The sequence below is a fragment of the Musca autumnalis genome, unplaced genomic scaffold, assembly GCF_047663935.1.
Source record: "Musca autumnalis isolate F117 unplaced genomic scaffold, ASM4766393v1 scaffold_1, whole genome shotgun sequence".
Taxonomy (NCBI): domain Eukaryota; kingdom Metazoa; phylum Arthropoda; class Insecta; order Diptera; family Muscidae; genus Musca; species Musca autumnalis.
Genome location: NW_027411644.1, coordinates 138,333,532 through 138,355,879, shown reverse-complemented (window position 1 = coordinate 138,355,879; position 22,348 = coordinate 138,333,532). Strand labels below are relative to the sequence as shown.

Genomic DNA, 22,348 nt, shown 5'->3' with positions numbered 1-22,348 from the left:
TCCAACCGCCCTTCTTTCTAGTGAGAACACCCACAATTGGCGTTTTCAGTCTGTAAACTTAAGTATAATAATAAGACTGTTTGTTTATTTTTAGTGTTATATAATACAAAGAATTCAATAAAATAAACAAACAAACAAAAAAAAAGGTATTTTGTGCGAACGACTAAAGCCTATGGTCAACGAGATAATTGGGCCATACCAGTGCGGCTTTAGAATTGGCAAGTCCACCATTGACCAGATATTACCCTGCGGCAAATCCTGGAGAAGACCCAAGGCATGCAGATCGACACCTGCCACCTTTTTGTCGATTATAAAGCAGCCTTCGACAGCCCACTACGCTGAAGCCATGCCTGAATTTGGTATCCCCTCAAAGATCATTCGCCTTTGTAAAATGACGTTAACTGCCACGGATGCTCAGTTAAAATAGGGAAGAACCTCTTCGAAGAGTTTTGTACCAAAAGAGATTACAGGCACTGTATTATAGCTGCCATGACACAAAGCATGAGTTTGTCTGCGGATTTGATTAAAAGCTAAATTCTTCAACATCAGCTTTATTTGCGCTCATGCTCCCACTGAAGACAAGGACGCACAGACCTTTGCCCTGCCAATGATATTAAAATTATTCTAGACGATTTTAATGCCAAAATTGGAAAGGAGAATATTTTTGGCCCAACAGTCGGGAAATTCAGTCTCCACAGTGAAATATCTGACAATGGTATAAGGCTGATAAACTTTGCAGCTGCAAAAAACATGGTAGTTCCTGGTACCAGATATTCATAAGGGCACCTGGCTGCCTCCAGATCAAAGAACAAATAATCACATTGATCATATTGTTATAGATGGAAGACATTCATCGAGCGTTTTGTATGTACGATCGTTCCGAAGTGGCACAATCTACACCAATAGCCACATGTTACTTGCTTATGCTGATGATATAGACATCATGGGACGATCAGTAAAAGAAGTAACCGTTACCTTTATGAAGGTTAAAGGAGAATCTGCTAAAGTGGGTCTGGCGGTAAACGGCGGGAAGACCCAGTTGATGGTGTCTACGCGCAATGCGTCCATTGAGCTCGGACCAACTGTTGGTTCCTATAATAATTTGTATTACTGTTTGTTAACAATGGGTTAACTCATCATAGTCCTTAAAGGTAAACGAGTGGCTAATGGCGCCAAACCCTCCACCTTCCTTCATGTTATGATCGTTGACACTTCACTTACTCTCGTCTCTTCTATCTCTCGATACGAAGTCGCGCTCCCCCGCTATTGTGCAAACCAGGTAATCTGTCTTACCAACCCTTATTTATAATTATTATTAGTAAACTCGGCTTTTGCCATTATTATTTAAAACTAAAACCCCCCTATTGTGTTTTTATTTATTTATTGGTCTTTGCATATTTCCCCGCATTGGCGCAATTATTGGTCCATTCGTACCGGCTTACGAGCGAGCTGTTGGAAAAGAACTAGGTTAGGTTAGGGGATCTTGTGACTGCGTCACTCGGAGACTTTACGGTCCATTGTGATCATCCAGTAGAAAAAACAGGAAAAATGCTGCAAAGAAAAGATGGAAAGGAGGGAAAAAGATGGAAAGGAGAGGATAGGGGGAAGAAATAAAAAGAGGAAGTTGTTAAAAAAGTAAAGAACGAATAAGTTACAAGAAAGTTTAAGAGGGGAGGAATAGTTTTAGAGAAGGAAAAAAGTTTTATTTTTTTAATGGTAGGCAGAATATTTGAAACAAAATTTACGCGATCAGGTTGCGCTGTCCCAGCCACTTCAGATTTTTGATGATGTTGTAGATCACAGCAGGTTCCACAGTTGAGTAGAAAGTTAGACACGGTGGAAAGTGAACACCTACTAACCTATGCTGTCAACGAGCCAGGGCTGGGCAACGCCACTGGATGTGTTCGATCGTCTCTAACTCCTCCTCATCCGCAGTCAGTAACATCCTCATCCCATTTGATGGTAAGGGCCCTTATAGAGCAGTGTCCAGTAATGACTCCCGTCGTTACTCTAACTTCAGCTTTACTCAGGTTCAACAGAGAGTTCGTTCTTTTGACTGACAGAGACGGCCATATGGATCTTGCCACAATGCTCCTAGGTTCATTATGCCACAATTCACTGACTCTTTCATCAGAGAACGTTTCAATGGTAAAATAACTAATAGTTTTCTTCTTTTTTTCTAATTTCAAAGCACCAACATCATCATCACCATCAATACAGTCCACCACATCATCTCATTATCATCATCTTGTTTCCATTAAAAACAACCAGGTACGTACAGTAAAAAAAGTGCCGGTGAAATTAAATAAATAATATTCTTAAAAAGAGAAAAAAATATATAGAAGAAAAATTGTGTAAAATAACAACAATCGCGTCGTTGATATTCTTTGTGGCCATTCGGCATTTTTGCAGTTTATGAATATAATTATATTAAATTTGGTTGAATTGCAAATAATATCGATATTATTTATCGATATTGTTTATGCAAATTAGTTGTTTTTGAAAACAAATCTTACATTAAAAAATTGTGTACCCTATAGTCGGTACTGGTATATTCTCATTGGTTAAATAATCTGTCAATTTAACCATTTTTCGATTTTTACCTTCTGCTTTCGTTTAGAAATTTTGTTCTTCATTGAAACCTACAGCCTGCAAGCTAGGTTTGGTAGAAAACTTGAAAAATTTGCTATTTATTTGGAAATTTTCTTCTTGTTTTTTCGTTTGTTGCTCCAAATTCTCATTTCGAGTTACGTATCTGTCACTATTATTCAATTCTTTTAGAAACAATAGTAATAATTTCAATATTTTCAAGTAGGCAAATTGTCCCAATCCGGTACTTGTGTTCAATTTCTTATCCTTTTTGCACTCTGGTGGAATTTAGCATTTTATATTTCATTGTCGCAATTTAGAATATTTTCAATACTTTCTTTGGTTGAGTGTTCACATTCGGTTACACTTCTTTGTTTTTTATTCCCATTTTTGTAGCAGTCACACTTTTGTTGTAGCTTCAACTTCAGTATAAATATTTCGATCGTTATCGCATTTCTAAATTTGCGACGCTTGTTTGTCCTAAACTTCTGAGCCCATATATATTTTTGGAACTGATTCGTATCCCTCTTTCGTCCCTACTCTCTAAATTCGTTGAAATGTCCATAACTCCCCTCGTGCGTTTCATTCGCCGACGCTCTTGTTAAATTTGATTCGTTTTTCGAACGTATAAATCCTGAGAAGCACACCGTATTTAGTCTCGACATACACCGTTCCGAGCTTTCTCAATTATGGACAACATTCAAAAGCACTCATCAGAAATGTCTTGACCATCTGGCGACATCCCAGAGACCTCAACCCTCTGACCTCTGAAAATGTCGTCAAGGGAAAATACAACAGCTCCTTTCTGGCTTATCAACATTGCCTTTCGGCAATAAACCAGAAGCTAGACAAGTTAAAATCGTCCAAGTCCTCTCCATCTTTGAATGGACCAATCCCACACAACAATCCAACAACGGTTCCTCAAATTGTATCACCTTCGGAGGAACTCCCAGCTAGTACATCTGCTTTACCTTCCATTTGCTTGAAAACAATACGCTCTGTACCAAATATTTGTGAAGAAAAAACGTCTGATTCCCACCGAAGCGACTCAACCGCATCGATGTCAACCCAACCACAACCACTTAATTCATTCAATCCTGTCGATCCTCCATCTCACAATTTAGTGTTGCCTCCTATTGACATCGAAGTCTTTAGTAGAGATTCCATTTCATGGCCAACTTTACGAGATCTTTTTAGTACAACTTTTATCAAAAATTCTCGCTTGTGTGACATTGAGAAATTATGTCACTTAGTTCAAAAAACCAGCGGTGAGGCTCGAGAAATTCTTTCGAAATTTCCACTCACCCACCGTCGTTTTAAATTGGCTTGGAAGGCATTGGAGGATGCGTACGATAATAAGCGTATTCTCGTACATAAGCACCTCAATATTCTTTTCTGTCTTCCAACAATAGAAAAAGAATCGATCTCTGGCCTCAAAACAATTCAAAGCGGCATAAATAGTTTCATTTCCGCTATGTCTGCTTACCACGTTGTAACGGATCATTGGGATCTAATTCTTGTTTATATTTGTTTGTAACGTCTTCCTAAACTGACCATCACTCTCTGGGAACAAAGTGTCAAAGAGAAGTCGTCTCTTTAGACATGGAAGCAATTAGATCGTTCCTTACGGAAAGAATACAAACATTGTCGTGCATTGTAAACTTCACTGCTATGGAAACTTCTATAAAATCGAATTCTCCAACTCGTCTATCTCCACCAAGTCTTCACCCATTAGTCGTTTAAATTCTAAAACAAACTCGTCGTCCTATCTTTCTCCGAAATCGTTGAATTCTAGTTTCGTTAATCGACAAGTTCTACACTCAACACAGAATAAAGACATGTTATTGGAAACCGCCGTCGTTAATGTCATTCATAATCGCAAAAGTTTTTCTGTTCGAGCAATAATTAATCCTTCGTCAGAAGTCTCTATTGTCACAAAGAGACTACAGGAACCAATGGGAGTTAAAACACGTCCTGCTAATGTCACTCTGTCTGGGGTAAACAGTAGTAGTAATTCAAACGAAATTTGTTCTTTGAATTTAACATCCCCTAAAAATTCTGCAAGTATCCTACATACGGATATGTTGGTCTCACCTAACATCTCGTAAAACTTATTGTCACTACGAATTAGCAGATACATTCAAAGACAAGCCAACTGATTTGTTATTGGGCGCTGATCTCTACTCCAAAATTTTGTCGCCTGAGTCGGCTAACATTGTTTCGAATTCGCTGGTGGCTCAGAAAACTGTGTTCGGTTATATCCTAACAGGCCCAATACATTGTAGTCAAATTACATAGTCGACAAAGCGAACACTTTTAACTAAACCGTAGTTTAGTTGTATAAGAAAATCTCGCTCATTATTTGAACATGCTCAATTGAAACTTGATTTACGTACCTCTAACTTGAAACACAACCTACTAACTCTAGTTTAAGTTTGTTCGCGAATTAGTCTAACCCTGTTGCCTTGCTGATAGCACGTCAAGATGGGCGGCAAATGTTTAAGTTCGATACATTGGTTACGCCAATGTATACGTTCGGTACATTGTTTTCCCCTTCCGCAGCATTACAATTAACCGCATTAATTGACCGCTCTTTCGAACTCAATGAGGAAATCTTCTCTGCCTTTTAGGAGCCATATTCGCCTGGTTCGGATGCTGGGAGAGAATATTCATTCTTTCCCACACTCTCTCCTAAAAGTCACATTCGCTCAGTTCGGATGCAGAGGGGCGCTTTCCATGCTGCGGTCGTCGTTGTTAATCACGACATTGTTAGCGCTATTATGCTCACTGGCAACTTCACTTGCTTTTTAACTTTCGAAGGAGTCACACTCCTATTGCTATCGTTTCGTAGTAGTCACTCAAAAGGTAACCGTTTCTTGTACCAAGAAACTCACTTTTACCACCAGTAAATCGAAATATATTTGAAACTGATACACTCGTGTTTGTCTTTTATTTCTTCTCTTTTAACCCTGATCTATCGACGGTCAGTGGTATCACGCCAACACACTCCATGACGAAAGAAACACTCGTCCGTGAGCTCGCATTCTTATCGATGAAGGCTCACCGCCACGACCTAGACACTACTTGTGAATGCCGATTTAGTGGCTCCTGAAAGATCGATACAAATTGGTAATGACGAAAAGAAATATTTTTTTTATTTTTATTATTGTCTGCACAGGCGATAAAAAGTGTTTGCATAGGCGATAGAAAGTGTCTGCACACGCGATAGTCGTACGCCGTAAGGATTGTTTGTGTAAACAATCAACAATCGCATTTCCATATTTTTCGTTGATACTATGTAGTTATTCAAGAGGATCCAACTACACAGCAATAAAATTGTTTTTGTAAAATGCTAAAGTGTCGTTCTTTTCCAGAAAATAAGAGTCGATTGCGCTTGCCTTTTGTAGATAGAGTGAGTAACTCACTTCCAAATGCTAGCAGGGATATCATTGCTTACTTGGTCAGCCACTTGATACGCTTACACATACATACATACGTTTGGTATTGTCTGTTGTGTTAAAGGTTACCCTCGATAAACACAACTTAACATATTATATAGGTGACCCTCGATAAACGGAACCAACATAAAATATTAAAAATTTTTGGATTTTATTTTCGATTATTATTGAATGATAATTGGGTGTTAGAAAACAACGTTTTTTGGAAAAAATTAGTAGCGCGTACACCCTACGATAGAAAAAGTGTTAAAATTTATATTTTTCGTGCGGAATTTGAAATGTTTAAATTACTTTTGGAGATTTTTGAAAATACGCTACATTCGGTCGTTCGATTGCCTAAATAGTAGATAAACTGTGGAAATAAAATTAATAAAGTCTCAATCTTTTCGGTAGAAAATAATAAAAATTGAAATATTTTGATTTTTTTTGTGCGCGAAAATACTGTATTTTTTTTTTTTTTTTTTTTTTTTTTTTGGAAAATTGTCGGAAAAATTACACAATTTAATAAAAAATTAACCATTTATAAATATTTATTGATATTTTTTGAATAAATATTTGAAATTTTTATTATTTATTTGAAAATGTTCACATATTTTCCGTCGCATCTTTGCATTTGGTTGCTAAATATCTCACCGCAATTTATTAAAAATTTAACCATTTTTATATATTTTTGAATATATATTTAAAATCTTTATCACCCAACAAAATTTGAAGGAAGGCGTTCCATGCGATGACGTGATTCCATGGCATCTTTTACATTGGTTCAAACCAAGTCGTGAAAGATCCGAGCTTTTCATTAGCATTTGAAACAATGCAAAAGAAGTCGTGAAAGATCCGATCTCTTCATCAGCATTTGAATCCATACAAAGGAAGTCGTGAAAGATTCGATCTTTTCATCAGCATTTGAACCCATTCCATCGATCCAATAGAGATGAATTTTGTGTTTTTATTTATAAATTTTTTCTAAATATATAAATATATATTAATGAATAGCATTTTTGGGGTCCACGCTCATATAAAAGATGACATGCCAACCCACTTTCACCCATGATTGAATGGCATCTTTGGCATCGAACATTTTGCTGGGTATTTATTTGCAAATGTTCACATATTTTCCGTCTCATCTTTGCATTTGTTTGCTAAATATCTCACCGCAGTTTACAACTTTGATGATTATATACCAGGTTTTTAATATTTCACTATTGTGTGAGAGGTTCCAGGCATTTATTTCGCGAAAGTTGTCGATTTCTTTTGCCCTACAGTGCGGTTGTGTTAGATTTTCGTAAGTTTTTTTGTATTTTTCTTGTACTTTTGAAAAATTCGGTCGATTTTTTGGAACTTTTGGTGGTTTCTTCGTATATCGAAGTGCGAAGTAGAATCAGTTTAATTCTTGCTTGTTGTAGTACAGGTTTTTGGAAACTTGTTCAAAATGTCATTCACCCCAATTGATATGTTCACTAGAACTTCGGATGCAATAATCCAGTTTATTGCTCGTTTCAATACGATGCTTGATGAGCATATTCATGCGCTACAGTCCCATCTTAGTGCATTAGAAAAGCTTTGGACACAAGCACTGGAAAATTTTTAAAGTGCTGTGATTATGTGATGTCGCCAGTAGAGACGACGGAAGAAGTTATCGATGCGGTCGATCAGAAGTACAATTCGTCATTTCAAATTTATGTCAAGTGCCAGTACTTCCTCTATTAATGGTAGTATTAGTGGTTCGGTTGCTTCGTTGATAGAAACGCCTGGGGAGAATTTAGATAAGTCACATAAAGAAAACCCGCAAGCTACGCGCAACAATTAGAGTACTTCGACTCATGCTTCCAACAAAAATCATTCGCAGATAGAAAGTCCGCTTCTATGGTGAGAAATAAGAGAACCAGTTCTAGGACTATAGATAAAGTTTCTCATTTGGATTGTGTCAATAACCTTGCCCTATTGCCGTGCGATGCGGACAATTTAGAAGGCGATTTGCGTTAGTGGTCAATCTTTGGGCATTTGTTTACGGCTATATATATTGTTAATGGTCGTCTTACCGACTTCGATAAACTTTGTCATCTCTTTAGAAAGACTTCTGGTGAAGCTCGTGAGATTGTACCAAAGTTCCCCTTTATTAATCGTAGTTCCGGGCTCGCGTGAAAGGCAGTAGTCGAAACTTATGATAGCACTATGCAACACTGAAAATGCAAACAACTTCTAGTATTAATTTTTTGAAACTACATATTTAGACTACAAAAACCCTAGTTGGGTTTTGTCCTGTCAGATCCAGTTCGAATTTTATGGCCTCATCTAAACCGGGCTAAATCTACACTTTTTTGCATTTATCCGGCCCTTGTCCCAGAAACGAATAGGAATTTGGCCTTACTGTCTTTAGCAATATTGTAGCCATAAACTAGTAGAACTTATCTTTTGAAGAAACCACATAAGAAAAACTCCATCTAGGGCGCTAAAATCTATAAAATATAGAAAATTTTACATAATTGCTAAAATTCTGGCCAGTATCGGCTAAACTATTGGGAGTTGAACCAAGTAACATTTTGCAAAAATGAAGTTCTCAACAATTCTTTAGAACATTCTGAAACTCTAAAATGCTTACTTCATGTTGTTTCAGCGGTATTTTGCATCATATCTTTTACAACACGTATTTCAAATACAGTTCACACCGACAGTTTATTCTCGCATTTCGGATTTCACTACATTATTGACATTTTTATTAAATCGTCGTTGAGAAATGTACTGAAAACAACGGGACAGAGGCATTTTACAACAATGATATGTTCTGAAGAGTTGTGTATTACATTCCAGGGAATATTTTTCCAAAAGAAAATATTCAGAAAAAATTAACGGTTTTGGAGATACGGTGCGAAATGTATAAAAATTGTGGTATTTTTGCATATATTTTGAAATTTGAGGCAATAAATGTAGTTTTTCGAGTTCATTATTTCTTCAAATATTGTTTTCTTGTCCTTATCTACAAATTTGATTCAGATGTCAGAAGAAGATTCGCATTGGTTTCAGAGATATAGCCCCGAATTTCTTTAAAAACTCAATATTTAACCATGTTTAGATGGGGCCATAAAATCCGAGCTGGATCTGACACAACAAAACCCAACTAGGGTTTCTTGGCGTTTGGGTCTGTACTTTCAAAAAATCTTCAGTTCGAATTGTTTGCACAAGATCACCTTAAAAATGTTGCACAGTGTAATCCTAGGCTTCTGGCTCACAACCAATTGAGAGTTTTGTTTGATATTCCGGTCCTCTATAGTGAGACTAGTTCGGGATTAAAGTCGATCCAACGTGGTATCAATGAATGCCTATCATCGATGTCCGTGTATGATTTCAATACGGAAAATTGGGATCCCATATTAGTATTTTTGAATCTTTTGGCAATATCAAAAATTACTAAGACTTTTTGGGAGCAGAGTGTTAAATACAAATCCTCTCTTTCGTCGTGAAAAGACTTGGATGCCTTCCTCACTGAGCGAATTCAGATCAGTCTAAGCGGTCAAATAATAGTAAAGTTCAAGCTCATCAGAGTTTCAGAGCCACCGCGTTTTCCCCTCGTTTCGAAAGGTTTAAATTGTATAATTTGTCAAAATCGGCGCCATAAATTGTATGAATGTCCCCGCTTTAAGACCTTTAAACCCGCTGATCGGTACAAAGTAATGAAACGGCATCATCTTTGTATTAATTGCGTTAGGAACGATCATGAAGTAAAGAATTGTGATAGGTGTTCGGAGTGTAATAAGACCCACCATACTTTGTTGCATCGGGATGATATTACATAGAATTGTATAACAAAGTAGCGTAAATACAATGTCACACATACCAACGGGAATATTTAATAAGTGAAAGAATATTTTCATAACAAACCATCAACGATAAATTTTGCTTAGGCTGTATATGAGCGCCACATCGTCTAGAATGCAAGCGTGTTATTGTTGTTGTTGTTCTCGTGCCATTACACTGTTTTGTTGTGACAAATCCCCACATACGAAAAAAGCTTGAGAATTATATTATAATAAGCTTACCAACATAAGGCTTAAGCTTATAAAAGACTTGAGAAATTTGTTGTTAAAAGCTTATGTCATAATTGTAGAATAATCGAATCGGAACCCTTCTTTATAAGCTTACCCTTGTAATTGTAGAACAAGCTTACATATATTTTTCAGTTTTCATTTCAGTTCACATTTTTAGATTTAGTTATAAATTAACAAAATGTGTAGTTCTTTATATCATTGTTATTTTTTTCAATTTAAATTAACTTAATTAGTGATTAAAGTTTTCACTCTATGGTATAATTTATATATTTACAATTAAATTTTTTGATTTTATAATTGTTTCGCATCTTTATACGATTTTTAGCGAACCGTCCTAAGTGTGTTTTTGGAGCTGCGGCATCTATGAAAAGTAGAAATTTAGTGATAATTTTTTCAGTTCATTTTGTAAATTGAACTTACTTTGTTGTCGGGATATAAATATCAGATGACTGGCAAACACTGATCAGTAATGAATTTTATCGCGAAGTGTAAACATCGACTAGTAAAGAAGTAACGTAAAGCTGTGTACTTAGCTATAACAGTCAGTTCCGAATAAAGCAAAATAAAGCATTGTAGAAACGTAATCTAAAACGAACCCTGTTTTATTTGATACAAATCGTATCGGGGAATAAAACAACGTCTACACGGAGATTAGTTAAACCTAATTTCGTAACAATTTGTGTCAGGAAGTGAGATTACGATCATCCTACATTGAAGTTTAAGGATCTACGAGTGGAAGACTTGAAGAAGGAGCTAAGTCAGTTGGAGTTGTCTTCTACTGGCAACAAGGCCGAACTACAAAAACGCTTGTTGGAAGAGTTCGAGCGCCGTGGAATGAACATCGACGCACATGAGTTCGACAGTAAGGAGGAAGTCGAGTTATCGGCAAAGGGCGAATCCAGCGTTGAGGAAGTTTCATCGCTAGCTGCCAGGGGTGAAGATTTGAAATCAATGCTGCCTATGATGATTCTGGAACTGAAATCTGACAACTGTAAGATGTTAGAAGAGATGTCTAGAAGGAATGACGATAATTCCAGTAAAATGTTAGAAGAGATGTTTAGAAAGAATGAAGAAACTTTTAGACTTATGATGGAAATGAGGGCAGAAAATTGTAGAATGGTTGAAGAAAATTCCAGTAAAATGTTGGAAGAGATATCCAGAAAGAGTGAAGAAAGTTCCAGAAAATTAGAGGAAAAGTTGCAAGAGAACTCTAGAAAAATCACCGAAAACTTAAAGGCAGATGTTCGAAGAAAATTCAAGAAACTTAAAAGAGGATTTGGAAGAGAATTCTAGAAAAATTAACGAGAAACTCGAGAACATCACGATAGTGATTGAAAAGAGAGTAGAAAACGTGGAGGTACAAGTTAATGATTTGGATAAAAAAATTCTGTCTGTTAATGAGAAATTTCTGGCTCAAGATGAGAAGATTCTGGGCATAGAAAAGAAAATGTCGGAACTGAAAATTAAAGAGCTATCCATAACACGTTAAAAATGAAGCCTCCACGTTAAAAATGAAGCTCTACCTCTTTCAATGTATTCAAATTACAGTTCGAGACAGTGGCTGCTAGAGATTCTTGGAAGGACAACGACAAGGCTGCATCACTACTTATGGCATTGCAGGGCGGTGCTGCTGAGGCAATTCAGACTATTCCTACCGCTTCTAGAAACAGTTATGGATATATAATGGCTGCTCTTGAACGTAAGTACGGTGGCGAACATAAGCAAAACATCTACTTAATGGAATTAAGGGGAAGAGTACAGAAGCCAAATGAGACCTTACAGGACTTCGCAATGGAGGTAGAACGTTTGGTGCTAATGACGTATCCAGGAGAAAAGCATCCATTGTTGGACCGTATGAATATCGACACATTTGTGAATGGTATACGTGACCCCGAGATCAAACGTGCAACGTATGCGTCACCAAAATCGTCATTTGCTGAAACCGTGTTGTACGCCCTTGCACAAGAGACGGCAAGAATAATCACCAATCCCCAGACTCACAAGGTCCGCAAACTGGATACCGAGTTCGATGAACCCAAATCTCTTACTAACGAGATCGTGGCAGCAGTGAAGCGGGCATTAAAAGAAGTTATACGGCAGCACCAACTAAGGCCAGGGGTAGGTGTCACAATTGCGACAAAATGGATCATTTTGCGCGTGAATGTAGAGCGAAGCGCAAGCGATCGAGGTCATCGTCACCACCCCCGTCAAAAGAAAGTAAAAGAGTGGCTCAACGTTCTGCAAATGAGTCACCGTTAAACTAAATCGAGCCAGTCCAGCGGGGCGTGAACTGGCTCCCATCTACGACGGCCCCACAATCTCCATAGCGATAGTACAACAGAAAAACCACAACCTTGCAACAACTGGTTACATCAATGGCGACAAGCGAATTCTGACCTTGGATACAGGCGCATCAAAGTCCATCATCAGATCAGATCTGGCGAAGGGAAAGGTAACGCCACTAAATGGACTATTGTCAATAAATCGGTCGATTACGAGTTTATAGTGACTGATATCGTAGACGAAGTTATAATAGGCGCACATTTTATGATTGCCTTTGGTCTTAATCTGGATATGAAAGAACGTGTGATGACATGGTCCAATGTGGAAATTCCATTAAATATGGGCTACGATGAAAACATACCTATTAGATGTCTAATTACGGAACATCCAGAGATTATACCGCCTTGTGCCGAAACATCGATATGGGTACCAATGGATGGAGATTGCGGAGTGGGAAATTTTGGGTGGTGGAACCAGCAGAGAACAAAAATAGTAACATCTTAATAGCGAATTCCCTGGTGAAAAGCAACGACAATGGATTGATTCCAGTTAGAGTTTTGAACCTGTCAGACAAGCAAGAGCAAATTTGCCAATTTTCCGACATTGGACAATGTACACCTGCCGAAGCTGTAATCAATTTGGAAAATAACACCGAAAAATCAGCAGCCATGGAAAAGAAGCACCTCGATTGTTACATCAAAGAGTGACACACAACTTATCAACTTCCGAGAAGAACAAGGCCAAGCAGTTATTATGGAAACATGCCTCTACCTTTGCGAACATCGGTAGTGAAACATGAAATAAACACGGCAGACGCAAGACCAATACTGGCTACTGACAAAAAGGGACGAAGTCCAGAAGTTGATAAGCGAAATGGAGGAGAGTGGTGTGATCGAACCGTCGTCGAGTCCCTGGTGTTCCCCAGTAGTTCTGGTCAAGAAGAAAGATGGAAGTACCAGATTTTGTGTGGATTACAGAAAACTAAATGATGTCACCAAGAAAGATAGCTACCCGCTTCCAAGAATCGATGACACACTACACACCTTAGCCGGGACGTCATGGTTCTCTACCCTCGATCTGCAGAGTGGTTACTGGCAGGTAGAGATAGCCGAAAAAGATAAGGAAAAGACAGCGTTTGGCGTTAACGGCGGTCTCTGGCAATTTAATGTGATGCCATTCGGGCTCTGCAAAGCCCCGGCCACCTTTGAAAGGCTGATGGTGCGGATGCTGAAAGGGTTGCAGTGGAAGTCGTGCCTTTTATACTTGGATGACATCATAGTCATGGGTCAGACCTTCGACGAACACCTCACGAATTTAAGGAATGTACTCCAGGAGCTACCGTCTTCGGGTCTTAAACTTAACCCGAAGAAGTGTAGCCTCTTCCAGCGAGAGGTGAAGTTCCTGGGGCACCATGTGACGACGGAGGGCATATCGACAGATAGCGAGAAGATTAAAGCCGTCAGAGACTGGCCGCAGCCTCCAATCCTCCATGAGCTGCGAAGTTTTCTGGGTCTCTGCACCTATTACCGTCGGTTTGTCCCCAATTTTGCCAGCATTGCTGCAAGCTTACACCGACTGACTCAAAACGGGCAGATATTTCTATGGAGCAACGACCAGGAAGAGGCATTCCAAAAACTCAAAGACATGCTCTGCACAGCCCCCCTTTTGGCGTACCCTGTATCCGGCGGTAAGTTTGTGTTGGACACTGACGCCAGTGCATACGGTATCGGTGGTGTCCTTTCCAAGGAAATATACGGCCAAGAAAAAGTCATCGGGTACTACAGCCGAACATTGTCGAAGCCTGAGAGGAATTACTGTGTGACGAGGAGAAAGCTGCTGGCAGTTGTGGAGAGCGTCAAACACTATCACAAATACCTGTATGGACAGCATTTCCTGTTAAGGACCGATCATTCAGCTCTCCGATGGCTGCTCCAGTTTAAGAACCCGGAAAGTCCATTGGCCCGTTGCACAGTGCACAGTTTTTTTGTAAGAAATGTATTTTTGATTCATTAAAAAATGGAGTGGCGCGACAAATGGTAAGTCAGTATGCCATGATTTATTTTTCTTAATATTTTAGAAAACTATTATGATATTTTACACCTTTAAAAAATGCAAAAAACGCTTATTGTTTTCGTGCAATTTTAGTCGGAAAGAAGTGATTTTTTGAAGTTTTCAAAATTATAATTTTTTATTTTCCGTGGACATTTCAAAGGTGAGTTTCGTACATTCGCTTGTTAAGATATATATAATCTGAAAGATTGGATTCTCCTCTGTTCGCAAAGCTATAAAACTGCTGCGGTATCGCGCGGTCTTTGGAGATATTCAGGATTTTCTAAAAAGACTTTCGGGAATGCATTTTCCAAAAGTGGAAGGTAAACGCGACAATGAACGCTATTGTTGACTGTGTTTTGAAGAAATGGACTCATTAATTCTAACAATGATAATTTCTGTAAAATTAAGAAACCTCTCGCAGTTTTTCATAGTTTTGACCTCTAAATGTTGGTGATTTACATATAGTGCAACATATTTAGATGCTGCGGTGCAAATACCAAAATACGTTAAAAATTGTAATGCAGTGCAGACATGAACTTGATCTGAAAGACATTGTACATGATTGTACCATTTATTTAAAGTGGTAATATAATTTTCAGATACTGTATGTGCTATTTATTTGGTGCATACTGTAGTGTAGCGGTATGCTGTAGTACATACATACATACGTATAAATATGTAAGCGGGAGAACATTCTTATGTTTTGCAATTCCTCTTTATGCATTCCACTCAACATTGGAAGACAAAAGAAGTTTTTTATGACGATGTAAATTAGAAGATCGTCATTCGAAGTTTGAGTTTTAAAGCGATTAACACGTACATACATACCCACACCCCCGTCGTGACTGAGTCAACGTAAAGTAAAAAGTGCTAACTTACAAATGTGTCAATAAGTGGAAAATTGTATAACTAACATTAGTTAAGAAAAAGTGAACTCTTATAGACAAAGAAAAAGCCACTTTAACTTTTACACATAACATTATGCTTATATAGTAAATTTGAACTCCATGTAAAAGAAAAACCAAAATTATACTTAAGGGTGTTCTACACGGTATGTATTTTACATATTTGTGCATACCAACTGTCAGTTTTTACAAATCTGATTTTTGTACACATGGTGTGAACCATACGAAAATTTCAATGCATCAAAGTGTTATGTGCATGCATATGTATTTTTTACGATTAGAGCGCGCTCTATTTCTTTCTGCATCTCATAAATCAAACAGCTGTTTTGTTTGTTTGGCTAATGTCAACAAATAGTTACCAAAAAGCAAAAAACGAAAATAAATGAATAAATTGGCATATATATATTTAAAAAAGTAGAGAATATGCATAAAGAGAACACAAAAGAAAGTATTTCCATATTCTAAACCTGAAAATGAGTATAAAATGTATTTTATTCCAGCTAGAATGGACGAAAGAAGCCATTCTTGAAATGGTTAATTTGTGGCAAAACTATGAATGCCTGTACAACTCAAAAAACCCATTATACCACAACAAACATTCCCGGTACAATGCTTTTAATGAAATTGCTGAAAAGTTAAAGATATTTAACGAGTGCATTGGACCAAATGATGTCAAGGTTAGTATGTATAAACATAGCATTACCATGGAGATTTCATCCCGTCGCTTCTGTTGGGAAATTGGGTCTCACTTCGGATCGTCTCTTCTGCTACCTGAACATCTTCTGAAGTTGGACAGATCACACAAGGCCAATTACCTTTCCTGCGATATGTAAAACAGCGACGTTTAGATGTGATGAAAACAATTATGAGGTGATGGTCTGACCAATGAGAACCGGCAGGTTGCCAGGTGATGTAATTTGTCAGACCAGGCGACACGATAATTATGTTTGGCGAACTGTTACACTTTCCGCTAATTCTGGTAGGGATGTCCTCATTAACCGTGCAAACCGTAGATCTATCAATCTGCTTAGCCACGAATAGAACGACTTGCCATATTACATTGAGTCAGCAGACAACCACCAAAATTAATCTCCCTCAAATGTGATGTATAACTAAAAGCATCAGCCAAATGTGACCTTACTGGTCACTGTTTTATCATTCAAATTTAATATTTTCAAATTTGGATTCTGTTTAAAACCCTCAGCCAGTGCAGCGATACCATCATGATACATGGAATTTTGAATGTCTTGACTGTGGAAAATATTTTTGCAATAGCCTTGGCACCATCATTCTCCAAACGATTACGTCCTGTGATAAAAACCTTTAGCTTAAGTGGTGTTCCAGCTGCTATACTAGTGCGATGACAATCCGAGAGAGCTTTTGACAACATTTGACAACCACCAATACCTTGTTATGGCTGTTCCTTGAGACGACTCTCCAGTAGCTTTTCCACATTAGCCATTGATTCTCCAGCAATTGCTACAATTGTTTCCTTGTTGCTTTCTTCCATACTGGTATCATTCTCAGATTCCGAAAGCTCATCATGTGGCGGAATAGAGGTGGTGGTGGTCGACGATTCTAGTGGTCCGGGTTCGGAAGGTGGTGGTGCTGTCTTTTCACAGGAGCTTGTTGTTTCACCTCCACTTTTTGTTGCCGGTTTTGCAAAGCAAATCGTTGTGGTGGACATCGTTGTGGTGGTCGCTGTGCCGAGCAATTCTTGTTCTCATCTAGTTTCATAACATTTTTTGCCTTCCCGATACATTCTGGTCATTGCCGAGGATCTAATGCCATAACTCATGAAGAACCTTAAAGTGCATGGATATCATACGGTTATGACCACAAAAATGATACAAAATACAACCATGAAATGAGGTGGCAGCCCGTTCAATTCGGTTGAGAGAGCGCGCATCTGTGAGATTAAATAAAACCAGTTGGTCCCTTGTACAAAACTGATTGATCTTATATTGAAAGACTCTATAAAGTATTCTTGCAGAAAGCCGGTTGGTCCTCTTCTAGAAGACCAGGTGGACCTCTTAAAGAAGTTAGTTAGTCTTTCTATAGAAGTCCGGTTGGTCTTTTGTCTGTTTAGACACGTTAGTCTTTCGATAAAACACAAAATGCTTTTCTCATAGAAGACCACTTTGACTTCTTGTAAAAGGCCAATTTGTCCTCTACGGTGCTCTTGAACCAACATTAAATGAAAGGAGCTTACACCTGGAAAGTTTTTCCGGATTTTGAAACTACAATGTTCATAGATGAGAAAAATCCAAAAACAGAAAAAATTGATGAAGGGATTCTTAGATAAGTCGCGGTCAAAGTTCACATTTTTAGGTTTATTTTAGGTTTTCGCGATTTTGCTTGGAAACCGCAAGTCCTATCGAAGTGGGGCTAAAGAAAATGTTGTATCAGCGAAAATTCTCTAGAGGACTTACCGTTATGATTTGTTCCTAGTTTTTGCCATTTTCGAGATATAGCAGTTCGGGTCACCATTTTTAGGTTTTGGATTTTTTATCGTTTTTGGATTTTTCTCATCTATCAACATTGCTGTTGCAGAATCCGCAAAAATTAATCAGATGTATGCGGTTTTATTTATTTGTTTTCTTATAAGGCACTTGTTGTAGAAGACCGGATGTTCTTCTATTGGAAGACCCTTTAAATTATTCTTATAGACGACTAGTTGGTCCTCTTATGAATTACCTGTTCTCCTGACCAGAGGAGAGGAGACCGGTTGGTCACCTTGACCACGCATATTGGTCTATGGATATTTGAAAAAATTGTTTAAAAAATTCGGGCTGTTTTCGAGGAATTTTACCTATAGCAGATCTCTAAGTCCACTCTATAGTGATTTCATTGAAAAAAATCAATGAAATTATGCGTCCCTTGATTTAAGAACACCTAATTTCATGAAATTTTTTCAATGAAATCACACTATTGTGGAACGGTCTACAGAAGACAAAAATTAATACCATTGAAGACCAAAAGATCTTAAACGCGAATATTGCAATATTATTGAATGCTGCTACGAAATCTTTCTTTAAATACACCCACACGATAACTCTCGAACGGATCAACCGATTCGGTCCAAAATTTGGCTTTCGTAATATTTTGTCCAAACTTAGTTTAATTTTGAAGAAGGGCAATACCGGTCGACAACTTCGGGTACTTCCCACCAATATTATAAAAAATTACTTAAATGGTCATTGGGGGCTGGCGACATTTCCTGAGTATTTAAGCCATGAAAAACTTCTCTACAAGTGGTGTCGTAAGACACGCCGTTCGGACTCGGCAATAAAAAGTAGGTCCCATATCACTGAGCTAATATGAATCGGCGTGCACTCATTGATATGAGGGAAGTCTCCCTTGTCCCTTCGGGGATGTTGTGGGAACATATGTATGTACGTAAATGGTATGCATGATATTTCTTAAAAGGGGCAACCAATTAGGACCAAACTTGGATCTCCTAATATTTTTTTCCAATTTTCGTTTAACTTCCAAAATGTCCCAAAATGGTCCTCTCCCTAGGGTACCTCCCCCACAAAAATTCAACATTTGTGTCTAAGTGTATTTTAGGGTCTGTTCGAAGATCCTTTGGAAATGTATACTGATGCTGTTTTTTTTTATCCTATTTACAGAGATATTTGGTCTGTTCCAGTACTGCAAAAATCTACTAATTTTTAATATTTTTTCGATAACATAAAGGAAAAATTGTTATCGTAGTAAAAAATAGTACCTTCTTGCAGGTTCTGGAACAGAGCAATTATGTTATCCATGGACAAGTCCATGCTTCCTGTCATACTGTTCCTAAATTTATACGATTAGCCAATGAAATAACTAGAGGGCGCGATATCTATCGAAAAGATATGACTTCCAAAATAAGATCTACTTCCATTATGGACTATGTCGATCCATTCCTTTAAGTACCTCCTCCACAATATTTTGATGTAGGCCCAATATACCATTACCTCTCGGCGAAGCCGAATGACTCGTTTTTACTTGTTCTTACTTTTAGTTTTTTTATAGAATAAAATGCAATACCAACGTGGCCAGTATAGCCGAGAACTTTCAAAAAGTAAAGAGATTAGAAGTGGCTCAGGCGCTGACGATGTTTATGTCCCCAGTGCTTATTGGTTTCCTGAACTTAGTTTTTTGCAGGACCATATTAAAATAAGGAAAGGAAAGAGCAATTTATTTGTAAGTAGCAATTTAAAATGTATAAAAAAATTTCGTGGCAATGATACATATAAACAAATTTATTATCATTCACAGGAACAAAACAATTCATCATTTGAGGACTCTGCTGAGTCAACTCAATTAATGGAAGACCATTTATCTCCTGCACAGCCATCTAAAAGGATAAAAAAAGAAAACGTCACGCCGTTGTCGAGCAACAGACCAAACAAGGAAGATGCTGTTCTCGAAGCAGCTGTTAATGTCTTAGAACATTTAACTAGTTCAAATAACAATAATGATAAAAGTAAAAAATGAGTCACTTTGTAATTTTTTGAAAGAAGAGCTGGACTCGATAATTTCCGAGAGCATAAGAGATGAGTTTATAGAAAAAATAACTGCAGCACTTTTTGATGCAAAAAAAAGGCAAAGGCTGCTATGCAGTGATAGTGAAAACTATTATGAGTATAGTTATCTTATAGATGAATAACAACTCTATACTTTTCACAATAAACTATGACCTCATAAATTTATGTATTTAATAACACTATGTTCACATGTATCTTTGAAGTGACCTGATAAATTTATGTATTTTATTTTTATTTAAAACACTTGAAGTGTTATAAGAGTATTATAAAACACAAAAAATGAATTCCCAATCTAAGTTCCTATGTATTTTTGCATGACCTGATACAATAAAATTGAATTAAATACGTTATCTTTTAAATATTTTATCGAAAAATGTCTGTTGGTTTTTTTTTTGTATTTCATATAGTCTCAAAGCATACTTCTCATATTTTCACTGGACAGGACACTAAATTCCAAAAGTTTCCTCGTATCATATCAGATCAGTGGGCAAGTGTATCTACGGATTTCACATCTCTATGCAGGAAGAAATATCCTTTCAACATTTTTTTTAAATCTTGCACTTTACTTTTTAATTGAAAGTAATTTTTTGCAGCAATCTTTCAAAATTCGCTCTTATAGAAATCAAAGGTATTCATCCCCAAATGTTATGAACTATGTTGACAATACCTTTCCCGACAATTACACATTAAAAACCACTACAACATTAAGGGGTCGATTATGGATAGCAACTCAACTCTAGTTGCGCTGCCCCCAATATTTTATATTTCCTCATTAAGATATAGATGAGGGTTCAAAACGCTGATTTTGATTAAATTTAAAATTTTTCGTCTTTTTACTTATTTTAATAGTATGATTTTCTCTTCAGGCCACGTAACTACAGTTGAGTTTCCATCCGTAATTGACCACTATTGACCACAAAACTATTGTAAGGAAAATTCATAATTACATATTTAATATTGCAAAGCGCAAATTATTCAGCATATTTATTATTTAAAACATTAAAAGTTAAATCTTTTTATAGCGTCCTCTTGCCAAGGAACTGCACCAACAGTATTAAAATATTCGCAATATGTATCCCGTATCTTTCGACTTTCTTCTCCAGTGCGATTGGCTTGGCACCTTGGAAGATTTGTAATACAGACTTCATTTCGCCAAGATCCATTATTAATACTCAATGTTTTGGTATTTTCCGAATCCACCAAATTTGAGTCCAATCCTTCCCGACTCCTAATGAAATTGTGCAAAGCACATGCTGCCAATGTCAGTTTTTCAACTTTCTCTACGCTGAGGTCTATATCCCTCTGGAACACTTGGAATTTACTGGCTAAAAATCCAAAAGTGTTTTCGGATACTCTTCGAGCCCGGCTTAGCCTGTAGTTGAAAATCCTATTTGTATTAGCAGACCTTTCCCCATAGGGTCTCATCATTCTCGGCGTGAGTCGAAAAGCCTCATCTGCAACAAATACGTTAGGCACAATCTTATCTGTACCAGGCAAAAGATCGTCGGCAGGGAAGTCTAGTTGATTTTTAGACATAGCCTGGCAAAACGACGACTCATTAAAAACTGCGGCATCATTTGCTCGCCCGTTGGAACCAACATCTACGTATAAGAACTTGTAATTGGCGTCCACTACGGCCATCATTATTACGCTGTGGAACCCTTTATAATTATAGTAGTATGATCCATAGCATTTTTTGCTCTTTATTGCAATGTGCTTACCATCTAGAAAAAGAGAGATGTTTAAAATGTCTTTGAGATATTTTTTGCGTTATTACCGATTGCACCTAAACAAAAGGGGAAATTCCATTTTCGATTAAATTCTTCGGCAATCTTTTTCCATTCTTCAGCTTTGCTTGGGACCTTAAATATATTACTTTTCTTAGTTTTGCTCTTTGTTTAAGATTCTTTAAATTCGTACTACCTTGAAGAATTCATCTTTTAAAACAGCGTAAATTGCATCCAGCGTTTCTGGTACAATTTTGGAAATAGCTGCGACGGAAATTCGGAATCCGTATGCTAATTGTAAAAACCTCTCCCCTGTGGCCAAAAACCTTAAGGTCAACAGTAATCTTACAACAAATTTAAGATTATGAGTAATGTTAAGATAACCTTAAGTTCCCTATATTTTCCTTGCAGAACACGAAATAGCCTCCCGCATTACAGTGTTTTGCTTTGAAATTATTGGGGACACTTTTTCCAATAATTCGGAGAAGCACTCATACGACATTCTAGCGAAATTTTTGAATGACTTTGGGTCCTCTAACCGGAATTCATTGATGGCCATTGCTGAGAATCCTAATCCAGAGTCCCTTCGCAACAACCACTTATGACTCCATAAAGCCCGAACCGTTGTTAATTTGTTTCTACGTTTTTTCTTTTTTGCTTTTATTGCAGAAACAATTGCAACAATACTGGACACTAGCTTTACTTTTCTCGCCGCACTTATTTTGCTTGTGTGTTTCAACATTTTAAAAATTTCGG

The 22,348-nt window shown here is 37.4% G+C and overlaps 1 protein-coding gene and 1 long non-coding RNA gene across 3 annotated transcripts; one reads left to right on the top strand and one right to left on the bottom strand.

The window, feature by feature from the left end:
* The first annotated feature begins 15,658 nt into the window (after window positions 1-15,658).
* LOC141386972 (uncharacterized) lies at window positions 15,659-20,239 on the top strand. Of its 2 annotated transcripts, XM_073955938.1 has the most exons (4): window positions 15,704-15,778; window positions 15,835-16,007; window positions 19,351-19,521; window positions 19,597-20,239. In XM_073955938.1, exons 1-4 carry the CDS (start codon window positions 15,754-15,756, stop codon window positions 19,813-19,815), a joined length of 588 nt encoding a protein of 195 aa, XP_073812039.1. In that variant the 5' UTR covers window positions 15,704-15,753; the 3' UTR covers window positions 19,816-20,239. The 2 variants fall into 2 exon arrangements, with proteins under 2 accessions (XP_073812050.1, XP_073812039.1); XM_073955949.1 differs by having other exon boundaries at window positions 15,659-16,007.
* Window positions 20,240-20,808: 569 nt separating this feature from the next.
* LOC141390853 (uncharacterized) lies at window positions 20,809-22,310 on the bottom strand. The gene is made up of 3 exons (XR_012409500.1): window positions 21,789-22,310; window positions 21,643-21,727; window positions 20,809-21,589 (listed from the first exon to the last, which is right to left on the bottom strand). It is a non-coding gene; the product is annotated as an uncharacterized lncRNA (long non-coding RNA).
* Between the last annotated feature and the right edge of the window lie 38 nt (window positions 22,311-22,348).

Excerpts from the sequence above, each read along its gene's own strand:
- LOC141386972 (XM_073955949.1), top strand. The coding sequence starts at position 15,804 with ATGAGTATAAAATGTATTTTATTCCAGCTAGAATGGACGAAAGAAGCC. Across the intron at positions 16,008-19,350 it reads TTGGACCAAATGATGTCAAG|AATAAAATGCAATACCAACG; the intron begins GTTAGTATGTAT and ends GTTTTTTTATAG. Across the intron at positions 19,522-19,596 it reads AAGGAAAGAGCAATTTATTT|GAACAAAACAATTCATCATT; the intron begins GTAAGTAGCAAT and ends TATCATTCACAG.